The sequence below is a fragment of the Acomys russatus genome, chromosome 19 (assembly GCF_903995435.1).
Source record: "Acomys russatus chromosome 19, mAcoRus1.1, whole genome shotgun sequence".
Classification (NCBI taxonomy): domain Eukaryota; kingdom Metazoa; phylum Chordata; class Mammalia; order Rodentia; family Muridae; genus Acomys; species Acomys russatus.
The window spans coordinates 61477199-61499011 of record NC_067155.1 but is presented as its reverse complement, the minus strand read 5'-3'; the positions used below and the strand labels follow the sequence as shown (position 1 = coordinate 61499011).

Below are 21813 nucleotides of genomic sequence, written 5' to 3'. Positions count from 1 at the left end.
AACCAAACAAACAAAAAAAGTTCTTCCTCCCTCTGGCTGGCCAAGTCTCTGGTCACAGCCCTTCCCCACAGAAGAAGGTGTCAGTCTACAGTGTAAAGAGAAGCCAGGGTGGAGGTTTGGACACTGACAGCCACGGGGTCCTTGAATATTATCAGTATATCCCCTACTGAAGAGACAGTGTACAGTGGCCACACAGGGCTTCTGTTACATACACAGAAGAGACACCTCCCGTGCACACTCCCATATCTATGCATACACCCAGAGAATTAATTGTCCACTTCAGGCCTCCCCTGGACACTCACTCCTCTCTCAGTCACACACATATATCCACAGGGAAAAAAAACCCCACCTCACCTATGAACTCACCATATACAACAGGGCCACGTGGCAGAATTAGCAACAAAACTCTCTTTTAATGATAGTGTTGACCTGAGGAATCTTTGAACAGAAAGTTTTTGTGACCGGAGGTGGCCACTGGCAAGGACCTGGCCCAGGGTCTGGCCCCAGAAAGTCTCAGCTGACGTCCAGGCAGGAGGGGAGACCAGGCCCTCAACTACCCAGTGAAAGGAAACTAGAAATTAGCCCGGGGTGGGGAAACACCGTACAAAATACATTCAGAGCCCCCCTAGCTGAGCCCTGGGGTGGTCCAAACCCTCCCGGTGAGGGCATCTGACAAGGAGAGCAGACCCAGTTTCCGGCCCTTTCTTTTTGTGTGGCCAGTGTCCAAGGGGCAGAATAGAAGGTCCTGGTCATCTTCCTCTTAAAAAAATATATCTCTTTTCATGAACCTCTTCCAGGGTTCCTTGGCCAGGTGGGAAAGAGTGTTTATTTGCCCCCCACCCCCACCCCGCCCAGGACTTCAGAGGCTGCTCCAGACGGAAGAGCGAGCGAGGGGGGCTGTGACTATGGCTTTTGCGTTTATGCTATGAGAGTGGTGACAATGTGGGGTTAGAGGGGAAGCCACGGGGATCCCAGGTGAGGAGACGGGACCCTGGATGCATGCTTTTAAAAACATGATCAGTGACTTGAGTCAGAAATCCTTTGGTTTGGTGTCTCAGGGTCAAGAGAGCAGCGGTACAGTGGAGACAGAGAGCTGTCCGTTACCCCATTTCTAAGGAGTCCCTAGTGGGAACTGGCCCTGTTGGGCTACAAGCGAGGGAAGGGAAGCTGATGGCTTGGAGAGCAGGCGACTGTTGTGTTGCGTGCGGCTCCCTCTGCGTTGGAGCACTCTTGTTCCCTCCCTGCCTCTGGTTAGTAAAGGACTCCCTGGGTAAGGGATCTGGAGGGCAGTGTAAGATAGCCATGTTGGACCCCACCGTGCAAAGTTGGGTCATTGGAGATTTGTATGTGGCATACGGCCAACCTGTTGGGTTGGGTTTTTTGTTTTGTTTTTTGTTTTTTGGTACCTAAGGGCCTTTGGAAGAAGGAACAAGAACCCTAACGTCACCCTCCCCACCCCAACCCCAAGACACAGCATGGGCAGACAGGACAGAATTCCAGTCAGTCCTAGAGGCGGAACAGCACCCAGCTTAGGTCATGTGCTTTAGCCTGGGGGCGGCTCCCACGGTAGTGCCAAAGCACCAGACTCTGTACCTCAGAAGTCATATATCTAAGGCCACAGAGACAGGGCCCAGCCGTCTGCCTGTCACACAGAGGTGGCCTGAGAGAGATCGGAAAGCCAGTGCTTGCTCGGGGGTGGGGGTGGGGGGACAGGGGCCCACACAGTCAGCTGCAGTGTCATCGCTTACATGTGTCCATCAGTTGCCACATTTGGAACCTCCCAACCACTGTCTGCTCCCACCGATGGCATGGACAGGGATGCCCCCAAACCAGGGAGCCTACTCCCGGGGGGTGGGGGGAGGGGGGAAAGGCATCTGGATGTCTTTCTCCCCAGGCCTCGGAGGGGCCTCTCTCAAGGCAGGCAGAAGCCTGGGGCTGTCTTTGTGTCAGAGGGAAGCCAGCCTTTTAAAGCCATCTGAAGTCGGGTCCCTCCCTGGCCACCTATCATCTCGGGCCATAGGCATCGGGCACCCCGGTGAGGTTGCGACTGCGCAGGGCTGTGTCGACCATCCTGATGTAGGCGGCGATGGTTCTGCGCATGTCAGCGGTATAAGGGTCATATTCCAGCTTGCGCAGCCCGGAGCGTTTGAAGTTGCCGTCCTTCTGGCTCTCCACGCACAGCAGCCGGTCCTCCCTGACCGCCACGCCCAGCAGGCTGACCATGCGGCCCAGCTGCGCAAACAGGTCCTCCTTCAGATCCTCGAAGTGCACCACCAGGACCGTCTTGCCAAACTTGAGCCAATCCAGCGTGTGCGTGGCCCACCACGGAGCATAGTTCCTCACGAACTCGGGCCACTCTGCGGAAAGAGCAGTAGTGCGTTAGCACGCCACCAGGTGGGCAGATGGCATACCTGCCAGATCCCTGAATCCACCTGTGCTCCCTCGGGTAACACACACTTGACTGGCTCCTGGGTCATCCCTGGCACAACCCAATACACAAACAGACCACAACATACAAGTTTTCTGTTTTTTTGTTTTTGTTTTTCCCGAGACACGGTTTCTCTGTGTAGCCTTGGCTGTCCTGGACTCACTTTGTAGACCAGCCTGGCCTCGAACTCACAATGATCCACCTGCCTCTGCCTCCCGAGGGCTGGGATTAAAGGCCTGCACCACCACGCCCAGCTTCACAACATAATAATTTTATGCTAACAAAATGTGGAGCTGCAGAAGTAAGAACCGCAGAATTACACAGGGAGGGCCGGGGAGTGGCACGCTTCCTTACCTACCATGCTGGAAGAGACTGACTGACCAGAGCGACAGTTCTGTGAAGAGGTTGCGATGTTGCTGGCCCAAAGGCTAATTGCCTTACCTTGGGCTAATTCTAGCCTCTGGAACAGCCATTCCGTGTGCACCTCTGTGTTTGAACTAACACCCCGTTGACTAAGAATTATTCTGGAATCTATTAACAGACAGCTTCCAACAACCCCAAAGCTAAGGACACTCTCAGATAGCATTGCAGGCCAATAGAAAAGTTACCCCGTGTCCCTGTACCCGCCTCTCTGATGTACCTACCAATGTATTTTAAACTTGCCTTGATTTACGACTTTCTTCTATAAAACTACCAAAAAAAAAAAAAAGTCATGAAACTGCTTCCACGTTGGAACATGGAACTTGGGGTGACTAAACCTGTTGTTCGTGGGCCATAATCACTCAAAATGGTACCAGAATAAACTATCTCATACTGCCTTTAAGATGAGGGTTTTATGTCATCAGACATGGTGACGTGTGGGATTTTCATCAGAGGAAACACTTGACCAGAAGCCAGGCAGGCACAGGTCGGTGTGTATCCATCGGGCCCTGGCCATCTGGTGTTAGTCCCTCTGGTGAGTTGTTGGTGAGTTCTCTCTGGGCCTCCAGACCTCCCTTGGGTTTTGGATGGTTTGTCTATTCTGAGCTGGTTGACATGTCATACTTTGAGAGGTATCTCTCATTTGTCTTAAGGTATCTGGTGTCTGTGTTTGAGAGCATTTTGGTCTCACATTCAGTTTGGTTCGCTTGCATTCGGAACTCCAGTGGCATTTTAGGCTTGCTGTTTAGCTTGTTTGCTTTTGGTTTCTGTTTTCTCTTAGCTCTCCTGGTCTTTGGGATGTTTCCTTTATTAACATTTGGCCTTTGTTTCCTGACACTCCTCCTTAAATGCTATTCTGCTGTTTTTCTGCTGCTTCTCCTGTGACCTTGTCAAACCTTTGGCCTAGGGATTTTACGATCATCTGATGATGAAGGAAGGAAGACAAGAGACACTTGTTCCCTCCCACCCCAGCCCACCCCAAAGTATGGGGGTGTCAGCTGAGCGCCCTCGCTCCCTGCAATGGCTTTTCAAAGGCAAACACAACCAACACGCCCCGTTGTCTTTGTTTTGTTTTTTCGAGACAGGGTTTCTCTCGGTAGCCCTGGCTGTTCTGGAGCTCACTCTGTAGACCAGGCTGGCCTCGAACTCACGAGATCAGCCTGTCTCTGCCTCTCAAGTGTTGCTTGTTCACCCGCCCATTGTCCTGAGCTCCTTCTCGTTTGTGTAAACACGTAGGACAACCAGAGACCCAGTGGGAGAATACACTAAAAAACAGCGTCTAAAACTGACCCGAGTGGTGCCGCACGCCTTTGATCCTGGCACTCGGTAGGCAGAGGCAAGGGGATTGCTGTGAGTTCGAGGCCAGCCTGGTCTACAAAGCGAGTCCAGGACAGTCAAGGCTACACAGAGAAACCCTGTCTCAAAAAACAAAAAGACAATAAGAGTAGATAACAAATGTCAGAGAACGGAGAGTGATTTTAGAATATACCTTTATTTTGGCCTAACTCCCCCCATAAGTCATTTTTATTATTTTAGCATCTAAATTAATATAATCACATCTAACTTAATTCACGTGGGGCTTTACGCGCTCTTTCCTATTATGAATTACCTACCAGTCTGATCAGCTTTTGGAGTTTGATGTTTAGTTAAAGCCGGCTGCCTATTTGTGATTCTTCAGACTTTTGCTGCCTAGGACTTTAAGCACAGAATCTTGACTACTGAGGAGGCTGTCTGGGTTATCTTTAGTGTGTTTTTGCAACCATGTGCAGGTTAGTCAGCAATCACCCCTCACGAGCCGGCTGGAGGGCCAGATGGCGGTTTATCTCCAGGTACTTCCTCCTTTTGGAAACCTTGTGTCTGTCTTTTTCTTTCTTTCTTTCTTTCTTTCTTTCTTTCTTTCTTTCTTTCTTTCTTTCTTTCTTTCTCTTTCTTTCTTTCTCTTTCTTTCTTTCTTTTCTTTCTTTCTTTCTTTTTCTTTCTTTCTTTCTCTGTCTTTTTCTTTCTTTCTTTCTTTCTTTCTTTCTTTCTTTCTTTCTTTCTTTCTTTCTCTTTCTTTCTTTCTCTTTCTTTCTTTCTTTCTTTCTTTTCTCCTGAAGTTACTGGCCTGGGCTAGCTAGGGAATTTGTGGGTTGGGTCAGGGTTTTTTTGTTTGTTTGGTTGGTTGGTTGGTTTTGGTTTTTCAAGACAGGGTTTCTCTGTGTCTCGAACTCAGAGATCCGCCTACCTCTGCCTCCTGAGTGCTGGGATTAAAGGCGTGCGCCACCACGCTCAGCTTCCCCTCCTATCTTAGTTTCTCTCTGAGCAGCTTGTTTTCCTTTTAACTCCTTTAATGTAACCTTTAATGTTTACATTAAAGTGTCTTAACCAGTCCTAAAGTTCCTTGTCCTCCTTAAAACTCAGAATCTCAGCTTAGCCTGAGCTTGGGGGAACTCTTTAGGCTATTAGAGATAACCAAAGGAAACTGTCCGTGCCCCTCTCCAGCGTTCCTGGGGACTTGTGCCAAGGGCCATCTTTAGCATCTTGGGGAGTTTCCCTGCCTGCTCTCCTGAGTGGTTCATCCATCGTCTTCAGCACGGGTTCTTCTGCGTTCCTTCGGTTCCACTTATCCAAGAAGAAACTCTGTAGATGTTTGAGTGGCTGTGACACCAATAACAGACATTTCTCAGACCCACCCAGCTCTGGTCCTGGGTCGTACGTACTAACACGTGGCTTTTCTGGGGAACATCATCATCAAAACCTAATCCCCCGTGTAAGCAGTCTGGCAGAAATGAGGATATTCTCAAGAGGTGTGTGAGTGAGCGTGTGTCTCCGTCGGACCATGAGACTGGTGAAGCAACAGTCCCAATGACATAGGCGTCCCCCAGGAATCTCGTGGTGGGAGATGGAGGGGTGTCAGCTGGGGGAGAGCTTGTTCCTCCAAGAGAGATTTTAAACAGTTCTAGCAAGTTGTCAAACACCTTACAGGACAGACGACGAGGAGGAGGAGAGACTGGGTTTGTTTACTTGGGTTTTATTTCAGGTCCCTAAAGCCAGTCTTGAGGGGTTTGCCAGGTCTCACTGTCCGTGACCACATCAACTAAGTCTCCTTTTCCTGTGTTTAATGGCTCTCTTAATGGTCCTAAATCTTTCCTTGGGACAATTAACATGTTTTAAAATTTAAAAATGTAAAGTCTGCTTAAGATCAAGAGGCTTTTCTCAGGAAGACGTCACCTCCTTGCTCCTTATCCAGTTGAGGGTATAAACTAATTGTGAGACGGCAGCCCCTACGCTGCCATGTGTTTTTCCTAGTGACAGCTGAGACACCCCAGACACTGAGCTCATTATCTCGGAGATTAAAAGGCCAGATCTCGGCTGTGCTTTACATCTGTCTTGTTTGTATGTGAGGGTTTACACGCATACCGGCATTTCAAACGTTTGGACAAACAAGCAGGGTTTCAAGATCTGTATCGTGGCAAGGCCAGTGTAAGAGAAAGTCCTAAGTGTCTATTTTTTTTTAATTGTCATTAAAAAAAAACCTACTTGGGCTGGAGAGATGGCTCAGAGGTTAAGAGCACTGTCTGTTCTTCCAGAGGTCCTGAGTTCAATTCCCAGGAACCACATGATGGCTCACAACACTCTATAATGAAATCTGGCGCCCTCTTCTGGCATGCAGGTGTACACGCAGGCAGAATACTGTATACATAATGAGTAAATAAATTTTTTAAAAAGTGCAAAGTCACTTGAGTTTAAAAAAAAAAAACAAAACAAAAAAACCTACTTTCAGGTTTTTGTAGACATGTTAGAGCTTAGAGTTTAAAGGGCTTCGTAACGTGTGTTACACCATAATTATACGTTTAAAAGAATTATTCAACTCTTTTTAATTAAAAAGAATGATAAAGTCATGAACGCCAAGGTCTGTCCTACTCTGGGTGCCTTATGCTTTTGATGCCTGGTAAAGACTAGTAAAAGGAAATGCTTTTCTAACAATGACAAAAAAGCCACACACAAGCAAAAACACTTCAAGGCACCTGTTACCGTAGCTTAAGTCTTTAACAAATATTTAGTTTAAATTTGGTTAAAAAACCAAAACTCTTCATGCGCTTTACCTGTGTTTATAACTACAGGATAGCTAAGATACCATATTTCCTGTGTTTTACATTACAGCCTCCTGAACTTTCTTTTAAAATTACCTCATTAAAACTGTTTTCTAGAGCCGGGTGGTGGTGGCGCCTGCATGTAATCCCAGCAGAGGCAGAGGCAGGCAGATCCCTGTGCATTTGAGGCCATCCTGGTCTACAGAGCAAGTTCCAGGACAGCCAAGGCTACACAAAGAAACCTTTGCTTCTCCTTTGACTAAATGAACATGTAAAACCTGTGACTAAGTGTTTTCCCATTGCGCGGAGCCTTTGTTTTCTGAACAGTCAGTCGCTGCTGTACTCATTTTAAAAGGTGTTTAGAGAGCTCTGCCCACCTGAGACATCCCTTCTAAATTCAACAGTAGGTGTAAAACTTGATGAATGAATATTTGAATCTGTTTGTTCTATTATTTAATAACACATAGTATTGTGAAAGCCTTTTTAAGTATGATAACTAAATTCAGAGTTAGTCCCAGAGTCCTTCTCAAAGGATAAAGACAGCCGGATGATTTCATCAACCGAAAGGCACCATGTGAGTCTCCACACTGACCAAAAGGTCAGGCCTGTATCCAATTGTTTCCAGCTCACTCCCAGACTACACTATGCAAACCATATCAAGTTTATATAAAGTAGGTTTGGTTTTCAAGACAGGGTTTCCTCTGTGTAGCCTTGGTTGTCCTGGACTCGCTCTGTAGACCAGGCTGGCCTTGAACTCACAGAGCTCTACCTATCTCTGCCTCCCGAGTGCTGGGATTAATGGTGTGCGCCACCATGGCCGGCTTTATAAAATATATTTTCATAATGTATAATTTATGTAAATATATTCATATAATAGGTCTATAATGTTCATTAATGTGTTAATTATACAGGTGTATTGCTGGATTGTATATGTATTTTCACTATATAGGCAGGAGTTAACTTTACTCAGTCCTCACAGGTACCCATCATCATCACGGTCATCATTTGACAGAAGAGGAAACTGAGGCACAGAGTGGGTGAGTAGCAGAGTGGGATTTGGGGAACCTGTCTGGCTGCGGTGTGGGCTTTTTACCACCAAGGTGTCGTAAGCGCTGACTGCGTGCTCACAGGGAACAGTGGGCTGTGTACAGGTGTGGCCCGGGCATGCGGACTGTCCAGCCCTGTAGCCTTTCAATAAGCACGGCTACTGTGGTCACTGCTGTTGATCTTTTCAAGCAGGAAGTCGTCATTGCTGGGCGCCCCCACCCCCACCCCGGGCTCACACAGGCCTCACTCTTCCTCCTGACCATACAGAGAGTCCTTACTGTGTGGTCACCCCGGGGGAGTGCTAAGCTTCCTCTTGTGGTCTCTCTATTCAAACTGTCAGAGACTGTCCCTTCTTGGGGGCTCATTGTCAGCCGTGTGATAGAAAGTCACCTGACTGGAGAGACAGGTTATGTGGAGAGCTCCTTGGGTAGCTGCTGAGACTGCGGGAGACTGAGAAGCTGGGAGAATGGCGGGGGGGGGGGGGGGCTGAGATGCTGGGAACAGCATCAGCCCCGAGCCCAACTGGAGAACAACCCCCTCCCCACCCCCCACCTTCACATTGAGGGCTCTACTGTTGATGGTGCAGCACCCCCTCAGACCCCTCCAGAGGGAGCAGCACATGACTCTCTCTCTCATCTAGGCCTCTCCCACCTACCCCAAGGCTCATGACCAGGAGCCGGAAGAGACTGAGGCCCAGCCAGGGAAGGTGACCCGGTCAAGGTCACACAGCAGGGAAACACCATCCTAGCCAGCCCCTCTCACTCTGGCCCCGTTCCTCTCCAGCCACCAGCAGCCTCATTCCTCACTTCCTCCCGTAGCCTGGTACCCAGCAGGAACTAAATTGAAATCTCCAACAGCTAAATTGCACCATGATAAAGGACTGCTTTTCTTGACAGAGACTGCATCCGAAGCTGTCCTTAAACGCCTCTGTCCTAGTCCCCTCCCGGAACCCCATGGCTACTTGAGAAATATTTATACTGGCGACAGGTTATTTTTTATTCTTAAAACAGGCAGCTGACTAATTGGGCCCGTACTGTTATAATGGGTTAGGGCCAGATGTATGTGGGAGACTGGGAAACTTTAAGCATACAGAGCCGCTTCTCCCCACTTCTGAGCCACTTCCCAGCATCCTTCGTGGCTACTCCCACCTCCGGAGAAACCCAGGTGAGGCTGGCCCTTGGCGCCTAGCACCCCACAGGTCTAGGCTACTTCAGGTGTGGTCACGTGTGACCATCTTGAAGACATTTCCCTGGTGTGTCATGTCAAGCTGAGCCTGTCTTCTGACTCTGTCACCTGAAGCTCCGGTTCTGGGGAAGCTGCCTCTTGTCAAGGCTGTGTCCTTTTCCTCTGGGTGCTGGCTGAGACACAGGGCTTGTCCACAGATGACTCTGCAGCCAGGTGGCTGGGGCTGGAACCCCTGCTCCCCTCTACCCGCACTGGGTGACCTTGTTGGTGCTGTTTGCTCTTGAGTTTCAGTCTGCAGACCTGCAAACCTTGCAAAGTCTTGCCACCTCAGGGCAGTAAGGTTTGCAAAGACTGCAAAGGTCCCGATGAAGCGCCAGGCGCAGAAGGGTCCCCCGCTGATGCCGCCCCATCCTGCTGGCCCAGGTTTTGCATAGCAACTCCTGAGCTCTTTTGTGTTCCTCCATATCAGGTGTTCACTTGCTCCACTCCAACCCCCACCCCACCCCCAACTACCTCTCAAAGCTCCGAACTGATTTCGTTGCAAAGAAGACTAGAAGTGGAAAAACAAAAGCCCTCCACTAGCTCAGGGCTCCTGGTAACTGATTAGCACCCACAAATCCAGAAAGAGCACCCCGAGGAGCCACCGGACACACAGGTGTGCCTGGCTGCACACAGCCTGGTGGTCTCTGCTCCATCTCCTTGTCGGCAGAGGGAACCAGGCCCTGATTAATGGCCTCTCGGTGCCGGTTCCCCACGGAATCATTAAGCACAGGATCTGTTTCATTAAACAGATCCAGGACAATTCACCTTGTGTAATCATATCACATAAAATTTCGCCTTCATCCTGCGCCTGAGGGGTTGTAAAATTAACGTTATGGAACCAAAGTTGGGGGTGGGGTGGGGAGGCTTATCTTGGCTCTAATCAGGAGGGGAGCAGGGCTACAGCAGTTGTACATGCACATCTGCCATGCGGCCTCTGCGTCTCCCAGGTCGCCCTGCCCTTCCACTGTACATCAAGGGTGTCCCCAAAGCAGTCCTCAAAACTTGTGAGAGCATTGGAGCCCGCGGGAAATCTAATTGGACACAGACTCTCACATTTCCCAGGTGACACTGCAGCAGCTGGCTGGTCACCAGCCCCACGTGAGCAGTGAAACTTAAGTGGAAGTCTGTGTTTATCAGGAAGGCCCCCAAAGGCTTGTGGAAATGTAGCGTTTCTGATTGAGCGAGTCTGGGGGGAGGTAATTTGCACTGTTAATGAACCCCCCAAGTTGTCCTGGTGCCTACCTTGTCAAAGGAGAGCGTGGGGTGCAGAGTGGGGGCTCTGTTCCATGGGAAGATCTCTGCTCCCTGGGGAGAGCTATCTGCCAAAGCTCTTTGACCTGAGAGAAGCTTCTGGGGCTATTCTGGCCCCAGTAGGAGATGAGTGTGGGCAACCCCTTCTCCCATGCCCCCTCCCCGGGTTCTGAGTCAGTTCAATGCTCTGACTGGGTGTTAGTCTATAGCGTTCACATCTTTTTTTTTTCTTTTCTTTTTTTGGTTTTTCAGGACAGGGTTTCTCTGTGTAGCCTTGGCTGTCCTGGATTTGCACTGCAGACCATACTGGCCTTGAACTCACAGAGATCCGCCTGCCTCTGCCTCTCTAGTGCTGGGATTAAAGGTGTGCGTCACCATGCCTGACTAGGTTTCACATCTGAAATAAGGACACAGGCCCATGAGGTGGCTGCTGGGGGAGTGTACTCTCTGGACATGAAGGCTGGGGTGGGGATCCCAGCTCAGCAAACTTGGGGTGCTAACCATGTGTTCCTGGCACGGCAACAGTCTCCCCCTAGCTCCTGGAGGGTTCAGCAGAGACAGGGGTTGCTCAGGGACAAGGTAAGCTCCCCCCCATCTACTTCTCGCAGACCCCAGGAAGCCTGGGAAGAAGAGAGCTGGCTAGTTTGGCCAGTGTCCCAGGACCTGCCTCCCATCACTCTGTACCCCACACTGCCCCAGGCCCTGACTCCTGTCACCCCATACCCACACTGCCCCAGGCCTCCCTCCTTCCCTCCTGTACCTTTGCCTTTCCAGTGAGCATGTGCCGCGAAGCCTATGTGGCCCCCGTACTTGCGATTGAACTCTGCCATGAGGGCCTTGTAGGGGTTGCGGATGAGCAGGATAGCCGCGTCGAAGGCCTCGATCTCCTTCTGGCCGCTCTCATGGGTCTTGATGCAGATGGTCCTCCCACTACGCCAGTGGTCTCGCTCACCTTTGAACCCTGTCCCCAAGCCCAGCAGAGAGGTTAGAATCAGAGGAAGCCAGCCCACGCTCTCCTGCAGCAGCTCAGGGTTCCTCGCTCACCCTTTCCTTCCTGTGTGTATTCTGAGTGCCTGGACCAGGTCTTTATCAACAGCTTTTGAAGTTCACCACGGCGCAGTACCCCGAGGGCACTGAGGCCGAGGGTGCGGGGCTCGACCTCATGCCACACGTCACTTGGGTGGAACTCGGTACAACCAGGACACGGACTTTCTGCCTGTGGCCTTCATTTTGTCTACACTGAAATCCACTTTCTCACAGGCCTAGCCTGGCAATGGGCAGGTGGCATAAAAGAACCAGCACACTGTGGAGGAACATGGCACCAGCTCCGGGTGTGCTGGCCCCTGCCTGCAGTCCCCTGAGCCATCCCGCTACAGTGTAGGACGCCATCTCCCAAGCCCAAAACAGCAACACGTTAAAGAAAACTTCCCATCCCCCCTCCAACCCCTGCCCCATAACAAGGCTTTCATGATGTCACCAACATGACAGTATGGAGGGTCACGTCCTTGTCTTGAGAGACTTGAGATGCTGTGTCTTTGATGCTAACTATGGCATCAACCTAGGGCAGTATTTGTGGAGACTGAAAATAAACACAAGCTGGGCGTGGTGGCGCACGCCTTTAATCCCAGCACTCGGGAGGCGGAGGCAGGCGGATCTCTGTGAGTTCCAGGCCAACCTGGTCTACAAAGTGAGTCCAGGACAGCCAAGGCCTCACAGAGAAACCCTGTCTCGTAAAAACCAAAAAAAACCAAACCAACCAACGAAACAAACAAAAAACACAGTTGTCTAGAAATACCTGCTCCAGAATCTGAAATTTCAATTCCTGGCGAGTTGGTCTGCAGACGGGAAGGTTCCGTTTTGCAGAACACGTGCCAGAAGAATTTTTTGACTAGAAAGGAGTGGGAAAGCTGGCTTTCCTGAGCGCGCTGCTCACTTGTCAGCAAGTCACAAGGAATTGCTGAATCCCAGCACTTCCCAGGGACCCCACTTCTGCACCCCTCTTTTCTAAGGACTCAGCAGCTCCGGCACACAAATGCGGCATATCTAAATATGACTTCTCAGAGTCACCACAGTTATATTTACTTATCTGGGGATCATGTGACCCTCAGGCAGGCCACCCTCAGGTTCCAAGGAGCCACCAGACAATGGTTCCAAGACATGACCTCAGAGCCGCAGAAAAACATGTTTTCCTTTGTCTCCTCACACCTCCAGTATCATAGACTGGGTGTGCCTTGCATCACAGTGTCCCCGAGGTCCCCTCCTGGCACTGTGTGGTGTGTTCTCGGATAGCCTCTGTGTTTGGTGTTGACTCCTGAGGCTTAGGAGGGGGAGACCCTGACTTTCAGACTGGCAGCTCCACTGCTCTCTGAAGACAGGAGGGAACTGACGGGAGGCCAGTACCAGGGTGTCAAGGCAGCTGCTTCCCTTCCCATCTTTCAAGCCACCGAGGGGGAAAACAGGACCTCAGAACCCTTCTCCACATGGCTTTGCAAGGCGGGGCTCACTGACCTTGACACAGGAGACAAGACCACCGCTTTAGGTCCCTGACCTCAATGATCCCGGGGCCCTTCCTCTGAGGGTGGAGCCTGTACAGGACAGTGTCTGACCACCAGCTCATAAAGGCAGCACAGCCCCAGTTCCGCTGAGGGTCTGGGTTTGAATCCCGACAGGAGCCTCACGTATAGTAGGTGCTAAGTAAACCAAATACAGAGATCTGTGGATCCAAAGGCACAGGCCCCATGTGCTGGTTAGTTTTTGTTTTGGTTTGGTTTTTTTGTTTGTTTTTTGTCAACTTGACACAAACTAGAGAGACACCCATGGAAAGAGAACCTCCACTCAGGAATTCCCTCCACCTGGCCCATTGTGGGTGGGGCCATCCCTGGGCTGGTGGTCCTGGGTTCAATAAGAAAGCAGGCTGAACAAGCCAGGGGGAGCAAGCCGGTAAGCATCGCCCTCGCCCCACCCCCTCCATCAGTTCCTGCCCCTTTCCTGTCTAAGTTGCCTTTGGTCACTGTATCACAGCAACTGAAAAGAAGCCATGCTCCTACACCCGTGCTGGCTCCAACCTTCCACCTCACCCTCTTCACCTCCTGCCTCTCTCCTGCAGTCTGTCCCTCCCACCTGCCTTCTATCCTGGGAGCTGTTGCCGCGCGGCTTTTCCTGTGCCGTAATAGCGGAGTCTGTTTCCCACATGCACAACTTGCTGCCTGCATCAACCCATTCGCACGTACGTCAGCCTCACGAGGTACAGACTGTTGGCTTTAGTGTGTGCACGGTCAGAGAGGTACGGCAGCATGCCAAAGACCGCACAGCCAGGAAGTGTTCCCACACTCAGACACGGACACAGAGCCACAACCGAGGGCCGTCTACACACAGCTGTACAACCCACACTGAGGAGAACATAAGACCAAGAGCATGCAATCAGGAAACAGCTGGGCACAGCTGGAAAAAAAAAAAATCAGACACCTGAAAAAAACTGTGATGTTGGGGCCCAGTTATCTCTCCTTTTTTTTTTTCCGGGGTGGGGCGGAGGGGCAGGGTTTCTCTGTGTAGCCTTGGCCATCCTGGACTCACTTTGTAGAGCAGGCTGGCCTCGAACTCACAGCGATCCGCCTGCCTCTGCCTCCCGAGTGCTGGGATTAAAGGCGTGCGCCACCACACCTGGCTGATTTCCACCACTCCCGGCTCAGTTACCTCCTCTTACTCAGCTTCAGCTTTCATGTTTGCAGTCAGGCAAGAGGGCAGCCAGCACCTGTCGCAGATAGCTCAACAGGCACACAGTTGGCGCTCCATAAATGGCTTCTTGGAAACCACACAAGGGAAGCACATTTCCCGCGTAATGGTGCTCAGTAAATGAGTGTGGACAGTGCCAATAAGACATGGCACACAGCAAATACTGAGGTAAGATGCCTGGTAAACAGTTGATGCTCAATAAATGCCCCAAAGTAAACAGTTTTTATGCCGTTATTGATAGCATAGAGTTGTTGGTCAGTCAATATCTGTGGTGGGGTGCCCAACACACAGTAGGTGCTTAAGAAATGTTGGCAGCAGCCAGGCGTGGTTGCGCATGCCTTTAATCCCAGCACTCGGGAGGCAGAGGCAGGCGGATCGCTGTGAGTTCGAGGCCAGCCTGGTCTACAAAGTGAGTCCAGGACAACCAAGGCTACACAGAGAAACCCTGTCTCGAAAAACAAAAAACAAACAAGAGAAGAAATGTTGGCGGCAGTCTAAATGGAGGAAAGTTACCAAGCACACAATAGGTGCTTAATAGATGTCAATTAGTCAGTAGGCTCAGGGGAGGTACCAAGACACAGGAGACGTGTGTGTGTGTGTGTGTGAGAGAGAGAGAGATAAAAAATGGGGTAGCACCAGGCATATGGCAGGCCTCCACTGCTGAGCCGGGTGTGCGGAGTGGTGCAGCATGTTCCCTTCACCCTCTACCCCTCACCTTTGTTGTACAGAGAGCCATCAAAGTAGTAGCTGCCGGTGTAGAAGCCGGTGGCCAGTTCGATGAGGTGGCGAGCCCACGTGTTGCCGGCGCCCGGGAAGCTGGCTAGAGCGATGAGCTTCTTCGACTTAGCTTGGAGGAACCGTCTGTCCATGCAGCGATTGTCTGTGGGAGGATGGACAAGGGGTCAGGACAGTGCTCTGGAGACAAGGTCATATACAGAAGAGGAGAGGCACTGGGATGTGCTGAGCGCACAGTAGGGACCAGTGTTAGCCCAGGAGGAGGACAAGCCTCTCCAGTCCCACAATTGGTGGTTCAATCTGACAGTGGGACTGAGAGCCCCTCCCACTGCAGCCCTACCTCAGCCAGAAGGCTCTCTGCTTTTTCTTTCTTTCTTTCTTTCTTTTTTTTTTTTTTTGGTTTTTTGGTTTTTTGAGACAGGGTTTCTCTGCGTAGCCTTGGCTGTCCTGGAGCCACTTTGTAGACCAGGCTGACCTCAAACTCACAGCAATCCACCTGCCTCTGTCTCCCGAGTGCTGGGATTAAAGGCATGAACCACCACGCCTGGCTCTCCCTGCTTTCTTTTGGTGCCAGAGGGGGCAAGGGCTGCCCTGTGGCCATGGACTACCCCACTTAAGAGGCGCCTCTCTCTCTGGAAGCGGGATGTAAAAAGATCCAAGTGAATGTTGCATTGTAACTGACGGTTCCCACTGTGGGCCACACCCCTTTCAGTGCCCTGCTCACTCAACATTTCACTTCTCTGAGGTTTCATAATAAAAGCTTGGCTGTGGGGTCGGGGCAGCACAGAACTCACCCGTTCATCCCTGACCTAAGAACTCTCTACTCGGACCTCCCTGGGAGGCCACGGGTCAGCCCTGTGACAACGGCTGATGTTCTCAGTGTTTAAAATTTTATCTTGTCGCTGGGCGGTGGTGGTACATACCTTTAATCCCAGCACTTGGGAGGCAGAGCCAGCCAGGACTACACAGAGAAACCCTGTCTCCAAACGAACAAACAGGGGCTGGAGAGATGGCTCAGTGGTTAAAATCACCACCTGCTCTTCCAGAGGTCCTGAGTTCAATTCCCAGCAACCACATGGTGGCTCACAGCCATCTATAATGTGATCTGATGCCCTCTTCTGGCCTGCAGGTGTACATGCAGAGTACTGTATACAAAATAATAAATCTTAAAACAAACAAACAAACAAAAAAAACCCCAAAATATTTTGTTTATGCAAGGGCAGCTGACTTTGTTTTTTGTTCAGTTAAATAATGTTAGACTTTGATTTGTTTCTATTGTGTTCTTTTTGGTGTTTTTCTTCTCTCTAATCATGTTCTAGGCTAAAGGTCAACTTGTTTTTTTCTGTTTGTTCTTCCTCAATAACCTTGTTATCTACACAGCATAAATAGTTTCCATTGTTTCATGGTATGTTCTGAGAATTGACTGACCATAAAATGTTTCAATCTGTGTTCCAGTAGCTAGCTGCCTGACCATAAACCCAAAACCCATCAGCATAAACATAACTGAAGAATTCTACATGTAACCACTTGCTCGCTAGGAAGAGGTTCCCCTGCTTTCTGTCTGGGTTGCTTCCTCCTGCTACTCTGGAGGAGATTATAAGTTTGGCCCAGCTGTAAAATTAAATTTTTTACCTTGCAACACCTCAATGTTAGCACTTAGTTTTCAACACCATAACTGTCTATTTGGTTTCAAAGCCCCATAAACCAAGGCAAGATCTACAGGCCACATTGTCTGGGCCCTGGAACTAACAGACCCTTGGGCTCTGTTGCAGTATGAGTGCCCCACCCACACCAAGTATGAGTGCCCCACGCACACCAAGTATGAGTGCCCCACGCACACCAAGTATGAGTGCCCCACGCACACCAAGTATGAGTGCCCCACGCACACCAAGTATGAGTGCCCCACGCACACCAAGTATGAGTGCCCCACGCACACCAAGTATGAGTGCCCCACGCACACCAAGTATGAGTGAGTACCCCACCCACACCAAGTATGAGTGCCCCACCCACACCAAGTATGAGTGCCCCACCCACACCAAGTATGAGTGCCCCACGCACACCAAGTATGAGTGCCCCACCCACACCAAGTATGAGTGCCCCACCCACACCAAGTATGAGTGCCCCACCCACACCAAGTATGAGTGCCCCACGCACACCAAGTATGAGTGCCCCATGCACACCAAGTATGAGTACCCCACCCACACCAAGTATGAGTGCCCCACCCACACCAAGTATGAGTGCCCCACCCACACCAAGTATGAGTGCCTCACCCACACCAAGTATGAGTGCCCCACCCACACCAAGTATGAGTGCCCCACCCACACCAAGTATGAGTGCCCCACCCACACCAAGTATGAGTGCCCCACCCACACCAAGTATGAGTGCCCCATGCACACCAAGTATGAGTGCCCCACGCACACCAAGTATGAGTGCCCCACCCACACCAAGTATGAGTGCCCCACCCACACCAAGTATGAGTGCCCCAAGCACACCAAGTTCTCTCTGAGATGCCCAGCCAGGAATAAAGGCAGATAGTCTGTCTGCAGGCAAGTCCCTCAGCTAGTGTGAGTCTCATTTTCCCAGAGAAGTAGACCACCATTCCCAGCACATAGGACAACTGAGGGGAAGGAAGTATATGTGCAGGTCTCAGTACTGAGTCTGGTGTGGAGTAAGACTAAAAACAAAACAAAACCCCTCAAAACCCCTTCGGTGCTACTTCTTACCACCCTTCTCACCGCCATTGTTGCCATCGTCACTGTCACCATCACCATCAACACCTCATCATGACCATCATCGCCACCATCACCACCATCACCATTGCCTTCATCATTACTATCGCCTTCATTATCATCATCATCATCACCGTCGTGATCATCATCACCATCATCATCACTACCATCATCACCATGATTACCACCATCATCATCACCATCGTGATCATCACCATCATCATCACCATCAACACCTCATCATGACCATCATCATCATCATCACCACCATCACTTTCATCATCACCATCATCATCCCTACCATCATCACCATGATTACCACCATCACCATCACTTTCATCATCACCATCAACACCTCATCATGACCATCATCGCCACCATCACCACCATCACCATTGCCTTCATCATTACTATCACCTTCATTATCATCATCATCATCACCATCATCATCACTACCATCATCACCATGATTACCACCATCACCACCATCATCATCACCATCGTGATCATCACCATCAACACCTCATCATGACCATCATCATCATCACCATCATCATCACCACCATCACTTTCATCATCACCATCATCATCACTACCATCATCACCATGATTACCACCATCACCACCATCATCATCACCATTGTGATCATCATCATCAGCACCTCATCATGACCATCACCATCATTACCACCATCATCATCCTGATCATCACCATCATCAGCACCACCATCAGCACCATCATCATCACCATGGTGATCATCATCACCATCATCACCACCATCCTAGCCACTCATCATCACTACACTTGGCACTCCCACCCCCACCCCCATGGGTATGCCACGTAGAGAGGTAAACAGTGTGTGGGTTCTTCAGGCAAAGAAGGGCAGAGATAGAAAGGATGACTGAGTCAGGGAGGGGAAGAAAGAGAGAAGGAAGAAGTTGTAGACACAACAGAAATCCAGAGCAGAAAAGGACATGGGGGGCCAACCACCTACAGCTTCATTTTCCATGGACGGAGAAACTGAGGCCTGGACAGGGGATATTGGCTGGGTCTGTGTCAGAAGAGAGGAGGCCCAAGGCTCTCTTTCCACTATCAGCAAAGAGCTACCTCAGCGATGAGGGACAGACACAGGCTCATTAGAACTACCCTTCCGGCTGCTACCTCTGTCTCACACCCAGGAGCCCTAAGCCCAGGTGAGGTCCCAGCCCAGCCCTCAGTCCTCTCTTCAGTTGGCTAGGAAACGGAGTGGCCAGGACACACCTGGGAAGTAGGGTCTGCTGTGGCAGCCTGGCTTACCTTGGACCTGTGTCTGGTACACAATGAAGTAGCTGGGCGTCCCGCAGCTCTCAAACTCCTCGGCGCTGCACTTCTGTGCACACAGTTGCTCATCCTCCCGGTCGTGAAGAGGAAACCGTGTGGTGGGGAACCCACAGTGGCAGGCGGTGCCAGCGAGAGCTGCCAGGGGGTACTCCTGGGCAGAAGAGTGGAGGAAGAGTCACCCAGCCCCTTGTACAGCTCACCATCCTTTTCCAGCGACACCGGCAGCTACCCACCCTGGCAGCTTTGCTCCATCTCAGTTCCTGTGCTGATAAATAGTTTATCTGATTCCTTATCTGAAATAAGCCTTTAGGAGAAACTTGGAATCCATAGCCAGGAAGGGCGGGGGAGAAGCAGGCGCCCAAAGAATGTACCAGCCCTTTCCATCTGCTGGCTTCATGGTGAGGACAAAAACATTCCAGAAAATTACTATCTGGGCATTGAGCATCTGGACCTTTTCCCTCAGTGATCACCATAGCAACACCTTACATATCATTGGTACCAAATTAGGGATTAGCAATCATCTAGAGCTGAGGATGTGCAGGGCCTCTCAGAGCCTTGCCAGCTCAATAAGACCCTTGAGTTTCAGGGTCCAGGTATTCAGGGGGTGTGCTGGAGCCTGGGGATTCTCAGTGGCTAATGTTGGAAAATTTCACCCTGGGCCCTTTTCCCCACTGAGACTGAACCTAGGGTCAAATGCCATCTTTTCTGGCAAAAGGGGTTTATTGAGGGTTGTGGTAGAGAGTGTCAGCACTGCACTGACGCTTTCCCTGAAGCATGAGAGAGAACCAGGAAAGGCCATGCCTCTGTCGGTCTTGGCCCTGTCTTTTGTGCAACAGTGTCACATGGTGCGCATCCTGGGAAACTGTCTTGACCTGTGCTGTGAATTATCAGCTGGTTGTGTGGATGTGCATGCTACCGTGCATGTATGGAGGTCAGAGAAAGACGCCCAGAAACCAGATCTTTCTCTTTGCTACGTGGGTCCTGGGAATCAAATTCAGGTCTTCAGACTTGGTGGCGAGCCATTTTTATCCATTGAGCCACCTTGCTGGCCCAAATCTGTGCCTTTAAACCAAAAGCATATAGGTGTGCCTATGGGCATACCAGAAGTGCCTTGGGTTGTTTCCTTTGTCCCCCAGGGAGCCAGGTTATCTCTGTCCAGTTGGCTCCTAAACCACACACAGGCCAGATTCCCCCCTGGGTCCAGGAAGACCCAGGAGAGAAAATTGCACATCACACCCAGTGAGATCTGTCCCCGTAGGTTACACTTCTTTTTAAGATATTCTATGGAAGGGCTGGAGAGATGGCTCAGCGGTATAGAGCACTGACTGCTCCTCCAGAGGTCCTGAGTTCAATTCCCAGCAACCACATGGTGGCTCACAACCATCTATAATGTGATCTGATGCCCTCCTCTGGCCTGCAGGTGTACATGCAGGCAGAGCACTGTGTACATAATAATAAATAAATTAATTAAAAAAAAAAAAAGATATTCTATGGAAACTGCTTAGGACCGAAGAGGAGGCACACAGCGGAGTCCCACCAGGCCACCGCTGCTGATGTTTATTTTGCTTCCTCAGCCAACCTCAATCTCGCCCTCCCTCACCACTGGACACAAACAGGCAACTCCTGCCACCCTGTGCGGTTCCGTGAACTGACGCACCTCGTCACAGGTCGCGATCCGTGACTCCATCTGTTCTGAGTCGCTGCTACTTCCCCAGCCCTACATCCCGCTCCTTAGGTTTCATGCCACCCTGTCCTTGCACCCCGGGGTGCGGCAAACAGCCCCCGCTTACCTTCTCTGTGCACAGGTCCACACACTTGCCCACGGACATGTTTGGCATGGCGACTGTGACAGGCAAGGCCAGGGAGAGGTTGCTGGGTCGGCGGAAACAGCCCCTGAACACAGCACTTCCATCTGAGGAGCAGACAGAAACTGTCACCCCCTAGCCCCTGCTCATCTTGGCCATCAACCCGAATTCATCTGGAGCCAACTGAAGCCCAAGACGTAGCTGGGCAAACTTGCAAGGGTCCCCCCCCCACTGCCCCCCATTGGATCACTTGAGGTGATTCTCCCTAAATCTGGGCCACACCTTCGTTATCAGTACCCCCCACCCCCTTCCATAAAAGGACACGGGAGAAGAAAGCATTTGCTTTTTTTGCCTGCTTGCCCTCACTCTCAGCGGCAAGTTCATCTACTCTGCTGCTGAGGTGCTCCCTCACTGCTATTAGAACCCATTTCAGGATCCCAGTGAAGACTGAAGACCAGCAGCTCCAGAGACTCCCTGGGACTCCAGAGCCACACTGGGACTGGTTGACAGTCCAGCCTCGTGGACTGAAACAGCTACCGTGTCTATCCTTAGCTTCTCTGTCGGGAGACATTGCATTGTTGGACTACTTGGGCCACAACCTGTAAGTCACTCTAAGAGATCCTCTTCTGGAAGGAAGATCTAGAAGGTTGAAGCCCAGACAAGGCAGCATTTGAGGTCACACAGCAAAGCCAAAGCAGAAAGGAAAAGAATGGGCCTGTTTCCAGTGAACAATATTTCAGGGGACACTCCTCTGTCCCAGAACCAGGTGACTGAGATGGGTTCTCTGTGGGCCACCTTACCCCCTTCTCTTTTTTAGCATCCCTGTGCCTCATGCCTCAATCTCAATGGTGGGACTGCCCCAAACAAGAAACGGGTGCACAGCACACAGGGTTTTCCACATTCTCATCAGAAGGACCAATGCTGCAGGACCACAGACCACAGGAAGCAAAGCTCCCGGCAGCATCCTAGTGTACCACTCTTCCTGTCCCAGGGCCCTCCCCTGTGCTGAGCTTTAGGGGAAAGTTCTTGGACCTTAGAAGTCTTT

General features: G+C 50.7%; 1 protein-coding gene across 1 annotated transcript in view; it reads right to left on the bottom strand.

The window, feature by feature from the left end:
- Positions 1–1703: 1703 nt before the first annotated feature.
- Positions 1704–21813, bottom strand: part of Wscd2 (WSC domain containing 2) — a 38202-nt gene continuing 18092 nt past the window's right edge. The window contains exons 4-8 of the mRNA XM_051161682.1: positions 20754–20875; positions 18940–19114; positions 14894–15058; positions 11207–11407; positions 1704–2357 (exon numbers count right to left, since the gene is read on the bottom strand). Of these exons, the coding sequence (XP_051017639.1) occupies positions 2005–2357; positions 11207–11407; positions 14894–15058; positions 18940–19114; positions 20754–20875 (1016 nt within the window). The 3' untranslated portion in view covers positions 1704–2004. The remainder of the gene's footprint in view (positions 2358–11206; positions 11408–14893; positions 15059–18939; positions 19115–20753; positions 20876–21813) is intronic.